The sequence below is a fragment of the Oncorhynchus clarkii genome, chromosome 16, assembly GCF_045791955.1.
Source record: "Oncorhynchus clarkii lewisi isolate Uvic-CL-2024 chromosome 16, UVic_Ocla_1.0, whole genome shotgun sequence".
In the NCBI taxonomy this organism is placed as follows: domain Eukaryota; kingdom Metazoa; phylum Chordata; class Actinopteri; order Salmoniformes; family Salmonidae; genus Oncorhynchus; species Oncorhynchus clarkii.
The window spans coordinates 57,737,309-57,744,476 of NC_092162.1; the positions used below are offsets into that span (position 1 = coordinate 57,737,309).

The 7,168-nt window shown below is 41.9% G+C and overlaps 1 protein-coding gene across 2 annotated transcripts; it reads left to right on the plus strand.

Annotated features, from left to right (window-relative positions):
- Positions 1 to 2,516: 2,516 nt before the first annotated feature.
- On the plus strand, positions 2,517 to 6,869 carry LOC139368803 (caspase recruitment domain-containing protein 19-like). Of its 2 annotated transcripts, XM_071108168.1 has the most exons (6): positions 2,517 to 2,688; positions 4,066 to 4,223; positions 4,544 to 4,703; positions 4,911 to 4,979; positions 5,611 to 5,676; positions 6,012 to 6,869. In XM_071108168.1, exons 1-6 carry the CDS (start codon positions 2,682 to 2,684, stop codon positions 6,122 to 6,124), a joined length of 573 nt encoding a protein of 190 aa, XP_070964269.1. In that variant the 5' UTR covers positions 2,517 to 2,681; the 3' UTR covers positions 6,125 to 6,869. The 2 variants fall into 2 exon arrangements, with proteins under 2 accessions (XP_070964269.1, XP_070964270.1); XM_071108169.1 differs by lacking the exon at positions 4,911 to 4,979 and having other exon boundaries at positions 2,540 to 2,688.
- The last annotated feature ends 299 nt before the right edge of the window (positions 6,870 to 7,168 follow it).

The following is a 7,168-nucleotide window of genomic DNA, read 5'->3' on the forward strand; positions in this document are numbered from 1 at the left end:
ACTCCAACCTCGGCCAACAGCCCGCCCCCCCCCCCCCCCCCCCCCCCCCCGCAGCTACTCGCCAAGCCTCTCCAGGTTCTCCTTTACCCAAATCCAGATAGCAGATGTTCTGAAAGAGCTGCAAAACCTGGACCCGTACAAATCAGCTGGGCTTGACAATCTGGACCCTCTATTTCTGAAACTATCCGCCGTCATTGTCGCAACCCCTATTACCAGCCTGTTCAACCTCTCTTTCATATCGTCTGAGATCCCCAATTATTGGAAAGCTGCCGCAATCATCCCCCTCTTCAAAGGGGGAGACACCCTGGACCCAAACTGTTACAGACCTATATCCATCCTGCCCTGCCTATCAAAGGTCTTCGAAAGCCAAGTCAACAAACAGGTCACTGACCATCTCAAATCCCACTGTACCTTCTCCGCTGTGCAATTCTCGGGCCGACTCTTTTCTCTGTATATATCAATGATGTTGCTCTTGCTGCGGGCGATTCTCTGATCCACCTCTACGCAGACGACACCATTCTGTATACTTCCTGCCCGTCCTTGGACACTGTGCTATCTAATCTCCAAACGATCTTCAATGCCATACAACACTTCTTCCGTGGCCTCAAACTTCTCTTAAACGCTAGTAAAACCAAATGCATGCTTTTCAACCGTTCGCTGCCTGCAACCGCACGCCCGACTAGCATCACCACCCTGGATGGTTCCGACCTAGAATATGTGGACATCTATAAGTACCTAGGTGTCTGGCTAGACTGTAAACTCTCCTTCCAGACTCATATCAAACATCGCCAATCTAAAATCAAATCTAGAATCGTCTTTCTATTCCGCAACAAAGCCTCCTTCACTCACGCCGCCAAACTTACCCTAGTAAAACTGACTATCCTACCGATCCTCGACTTCGGCGATGTCATCTACAAAATAGCTTCCAATACTCTACTCAGCAAACTGGATGCAGTTTATCACAGTGCCATCCGTTTTGTTACTAAAGCACCTTATACCACCCACGACTGCGACCTTTATGCTCTAGTCGGCTGGCCCTCGCTATATATTCGTCGCCAGACCCACTGGCTCCAGGTCATCTACAAGTCCATGCTAGGTAAAGCTCCGCCTTATCTCAGTTCACTGGTCACGATGGCAACACCCACCCGTAGCACGCGCTCCAGCAGGTGTATCTCACTGATCATCCCCAAAGCCAACACCTCATTTGGCCGCCTTTCGTTCCAGTTCTCTGCTGCCTGTGACTGGAACAAATTGCAAAAATCGCTGAAGTTGGAGACTTTTATCTCCCTCACCAACTTCAAACATCTGCTATCTGAGCAGCTAACCGATCACTGCAGCTGTTCATAATTTATCGGTAAATAGCCCACCCAATTTTACCTACCTCATCCCCATACTGTTTATATTTATTTACTTTTCTGCTCTTTTGCACACCAATATCTCTACCTGTACATGACCATCTGATCATTTATCACTCCAGTGTTCATCTGCAAAATTGTAATTATTCGCCTACCTCCTCATGCCTTTTGCACACAATGTATATAGACTTTTTTTCCTACTGTGTTATTGACTTGTTAATTGTTTACTCCATGTGTAACTCTGTGTTGTCTGTTCACACTGCTATGCTTTATCTTGGCCAGGTCGCAGTTGCAAATGAGAACTTGTTCTCAACTAGCCTACCTGGTTAAATAAAGGTGAAATAAATAAAGAAAATGATGAACATATCCTCTGCAGCAGAGGTAACTCTGGGTCACCCTTTCCTGTGGTGGTCCTCATGAGAGACAGTTTCATCATAGTGCTTGATGGTTTTTGCGACTCCACTTGAAACTTTCAAAGTTCTTGACATTTTCCAGATTGACTGACCTTCATGTCTTAAAGTAATGATGTACTGTAATTTCTCTTTGCTTATTCGAGCTGTTCTCTCCATAATATGGACTTGGTATATTACCAAAAAGTGCTATCTTCTGTATACCACCCCTAGCTTGTCACAACGCAACTGATTGGCTCAAACGCATTAAGAAAGAAAGAAATTCCACAAATTAGCTTTTAACAAGGCACACCTGTTAATTGAAATACATCCAGGTGACTACCTCATGAAGCTGGTTGAGAGAATGCCAAAAGTGTGCAAAGCTGTCATCAAGACAAATGGTGGCTACTTTGAAAAATCTGAAATATAAAATATATTTTGATTTGTTTAACACTTGTTTGGTTTCATAGTTTCATAGTTTTGACGTTTTCAATATTATTCTACAATGTAGAAAATAGTAAAAATAAATAAAAACCCTTGATTGAGTAGTTGTGTTCAAACTTTTGACTGGTACTGTACAGTGTGTGTTATTGTTGGTTTTGTCTGTATGGAAAATATTGTTGGTTTTGTTTGCTATTGTTGGCTTGGTTTGTATGGAAAATGTTAAATAAATGAGTTACATTGGTAGGTAGGCTGCCGCGTAATAACAGTGTAGGTACACGTTATTTAATAGTAGCTTATACATTTAACTATTCTGGTACATGTATCAGTCAGTGACGCCACTCTTTAATAGTCCTTCGTGCACAAGGCTACAGAGCACAGCCGGTTGTGGTGTCAACATGGGAAGAGCGTCAAAGTAGGGAGAGCAGGAAGTTAGCTAACAGGTAGTCATCGGTCGAAAAGGGGGAAGCCTCAAGCCTTATCTCCGTTATCTTCCATGGCAGGTTAGTGAATTTGAAAATACATTTTTGGGGGCTTTTGCTTTGGTTATGTGTGAATCATGCGCAACAGAGGACAGACAATCTGCCACTCACTATCGCCACCATGTCGCGTCGCCGCCACGACCTGGTGGCTGGCTGTTGCTGACCTTCTCAATCTCAATAACAAATCAAGATAGAGTAGACAATTGGTCGTTTACTTGGTTATTTTTTACCAACATTTGACCTACACTTATCACAAACACTGTAAATATGATTTACATTTGAGTAGACCTCGCAATAACATACATTAATATACTGTATATGCCAATAGCAATTTGATACTTTGTACCAAGGGTTATGCGAGCAATGCTTCAACTAATGTTGCCATGCATGCAATACTGTAACCAACGAGCGTAAATACAGAATGTAAACACTTTCTCTTTTGCATGGTGCATCTTCACTAACGCAGTGTGCCCCTTGCGTGGCAAGATCAATTCATGTTTCTAAAAAGGGACGCTAAACCTCTTAACCCTTATTTCCTCTTGAAGGACTAATGCCTACAACCATGGTTTACAGAATAGACTGTAGTGTAGACAGCCAACAGTGCTGTTCAGTGCCAAGTATTCAGAGTTACAATTAGACCTGCCTCTTTAATCTGACCTCAGTGACACTAGTTCAGTTAAAGCATGTAGGGGTGTGCGTTGTTCACTCTGAGATGTATTTTAAACTGTAAAACCCTTACGCACCACTGCACTTTGTATACCAGGGTTGGCTGGCCTTCTCTAGTCACTCGTAGGCACAGTCACTGGTATACTTTTATTTACAAAGCCATTTTGGGTTTACTATCTTTTTATTTGGGCATTTTTATTGTTCCGAAATGGGGTGGGTACTCTCTTCGTTCGCTGGACTTTATCCTGCTAACTGTTCCAAATGTCCGAACTGAATTTGGTAAAAGGGCTTTTATGTACTCTGCGCCATCGTCTTGGAACGCCTTACAAAATACTTTTAAACTGGAAGAACTTGTCCCGATTGCTATTTTTAAATCACTGATGAATGATCTTGAGACTGATTCCCTGACCTGTCAATGTTTTTAACTTGCTGTTTTTGATTTTGTTATACTCTTGTGAATTCTATGGTTTTTACTATATTACTTGTAGTTTTTCATGTTGTTTGTCTGTAATTTTTGTAATGACTTGGTGCTGCCTATCTTGGCCAGGACGCTCTTGAAAAAGAGATTTTAAATCTCAATGAGCCCTTCCTGGTTAAATAAAAAATAAATAAAAACCATTTATGTGCTTCTGAAACAAAAGTCCTATGTTTGCTATACATTGTAAAACTAAATAAATAAATAGTTTCATTAAAGTGTGTATTTATTTGTGCCTTATCTCCTGTATTCCCTAGCTCCCTGGTCATGCTCAGACGGCTACCATGTGCAGCTGCAGAGGGACTCCCAGTTCCTGTGTTCAGACCAGAGGATGCACACTGAGCTGGTGGACAAGCTGGTGCTACAGCTCAACAGGACCTACCCTCAGATACTGACTGACAAGGAGGCCCAGAGGGTAAGTAGCCTAGTGAGTATGCTAACTGTCTGAAGGGATTGAGTACTTCACTACAGGGTGCACACAGCTTTACATCACCACTCTCACCAGGGAACCCTCACCATCCAGGCCTCTACTTTTTCAGCCACAAATGGTCATGCAATTTTCAATTATTCTGTTTTTGAAATGTGTTGTGTAGTATTTTGTGATTCTAGGGAATAATTGACAATAACAGTCAGGATGAAGTACTTATTATAGATCCATGAATGCACTATGGATAATTGGGCATAAGGCAGCTGTGTGGACACTTGTGATTGGATGCTTGTCTAATTCTGCTTCAGTTCAGGAACCTGAGTGTGCCCACTGTGGTGCGATTGGCTGAGCTGCTGGTGCACCTGCAGGGGAAGGGAGAGGAGGCGTGTCATGAGTTCTACAGGGGGCTTCAGATCCACGCCTATAATGTCTATTTCAACCTGCCTACCAGAGTCAGCCGCAGAAGAGGTACAGCACTGAGGAGATTTACTGATCTCTTGCTGTGTGTGTCCGTCTGTCTGTATACCGGTCGTTTCTCTCTCTTTCTTTCTCTGTGTGTTTCTATATCTGTCTCTTTCACTGTCAGTTTCCTATTTACAGATGTTTGCCAATTTGTGTGTCTGTGTGTGATGCTGTGGAGACTGACTAACAGTGTTCCGTGTGTCTCTGTTCTAGAGCCTGCAGACCCAATGGGGACTAACACTGTGGCCCGCCGCATGGAGAGATATATACTTAATGACAGGGGTAAATCCAATATTACACTAGTGCTAACGATAACTAACGACTTGACTGGATACAAGTTGACAGTTCCTTCAGAATGCAAATGTTAGTGAACAACTGTATAGTATATTTTTTCTTCGAAGTTGAATGAATTTGACCTGTTTGGAATAGAATTTTGTGGAAATGTTGCTTCTTATGAGTAGGTTAAGCACATTTTTTTTAAAAGCTCAGTCAAGCATCCAACCTAAGCTTTTTTTGCATCCATCCCTGTCACCTCCATAACCTCAGCTAAGCATCATGTGGCCATTTAGTAACCCCCATTCAGTGTGATCAGCCCCAGTTCTCTGCTTTTATAGGTCAGACCAGCTCACGTGTCACTCACACGCCCGCAAAACAACCTCTATCCTAATTCCTTTGAATACTTTGTTATGCTTACAGTAGGTCAATGAACAGTACTAATGAACCAGCAACTACCGATCACATGGTCAAGAGAGATATATTTTCTTTAGAGGAAGCCATGGGTATAACATCACTCAGTATGATGATGCCTGCTTGTCTCTGTTTGTCTGTCTACCATGTTATGAGATTGTCTTACCATTTACACGGTCCAGTGCCCTCATCAAGACGATGCATACTATCTCTCCTCTCTCTGCAGGACCTCTGTTCTTCCTGAGTTGCTTTAGCCTTGCAGTGGGCTTAGCTCTGCTCTATTATTATGGAGGTAAGTCCTTCATTCAGGAAGAAAAGGTTTCTCATTGAATGATTAAAAATACCTTAGAAGTAGATGTTCACTGCGCAATGACGTGCACTGATTTGGTAATTATGGAAAGAAAAGAAGGTTGTGTCTTATATGTTTTAACATGTCATGCCCTTGTGTCATTGATGTATTCACCCTCCCTCTCTCTCCACTTTTATTCCCCAATACTTTTATACTTGACCTGTCATGCTCTTGCTGTCATTCACATTTATCAATTTTTCTCCATTTCTTTCTTCCCGTCTCTCCATTCCTCCTCTCCTCTATTCCTCACTTCCTTTCCCTCTGTCTCTGTCCGACAGAGGGTCATTTGAGTGCCTCTGGTCCATTTCTGAGCTTCTCGGTGCTGGGACTGGGCAGAGGGACCAGTGAGGTTCTCCTAGCCCACGCCAAGGACGGATCCAAAATTCAATAAGGCCATATTCAGTGGGAAATGCTAAAACAATTATCTTTGCAATGCCAAACATTTACCTGCAGGGGGAACTAAAATGGTGCTATTTAAAAAATATATTTGTACATACTTGTAAGTAGTATTGTATTTCAACAGTACCCCTGCATTTTTAAGTGAAAATTTGACTTATTCATTGAATATGTCTTTGTATAATCAGACATAGTGCCTCCGTGCTCTTTGTAAGAGTGTCATATAGGCTTTATTAAACATCACAGGGAATCAAAATGCCCTTGTTAACTTAATCTGAACCTTTAAATCTGGGCTAACTTGAAAGTCCTCAAATATTTCATTTGAAGTTCTACAGCTCAGTCCAAATGGAGGGCCTTTTAACTGAGGGAATGGGTGACTTTTAAACATCAGGAGTGGAGGGAGACTAAGTCTGCACTGTGCCCCAGTTTGAAGTGAAAGACTGAAAGCCTAACCAGTCTGTTGTTTGAATGTTGTCACTGTGTTGTCATACTACATTTACATGCTACAGTTTCTGAGTGTCCTTAGCAACACATCCATTTTCACCGCTCAGTGCCTTCTAACACTGTGATTGACAGTCAACAGCTTATTCACAGTCTCCAAGTCAACCTTACACTACCCCCTGCATGTCTTCACATGTAGTTGCACTGAGAGACTGACAATTACAGCTTGTTTCTATCCCATTGTTAACAGAGAACTGAGGAATATCACCATAATAAACTAACAGAATTATTATGTTGAATGTTGTTTTCTTTTGATGGGAAGAAATGTGAATGTGCTATAATACTGGAAAGTGTTTGGTTGCGTATTGATAGTTGCACCAGTTTAAGAGAAAAAAAGTTGAAGCAAAGATCAGGCAAATTCCGTGACCCCACTCTCCGGGATGTCTCGGGGAGAGTGGGAAATGCAACAAAAAACAACACATACCCAATTCACACATGCATATTAATACACACATGTACATGTGTGAAATAGGACAAATAAAGAATAACTATTCTATTTAAGAAAAATACATTTCATAATTAGGAATGTAGAATGTTC

Bases quoted from the DNA above. Each gene is read 5' to 3' on its own strand.
- LOC139368803 (XM_071108168.1), top strand. The intron at 4,980-5,610 runs GTAAATCCAATA...CTCTCTCTGCAG, and splicing joins ATATATACTTAATGACAGGG to GACCTCTGTTCTTCCTGAGT. The intron at 5,677-6,011 runs GTAAGTCCTTCA...TCTGTCCGACAG, and splicing joins TCTGCTCTATTATTATGGAG to AGGGTCATTTGAGTGCCTCT.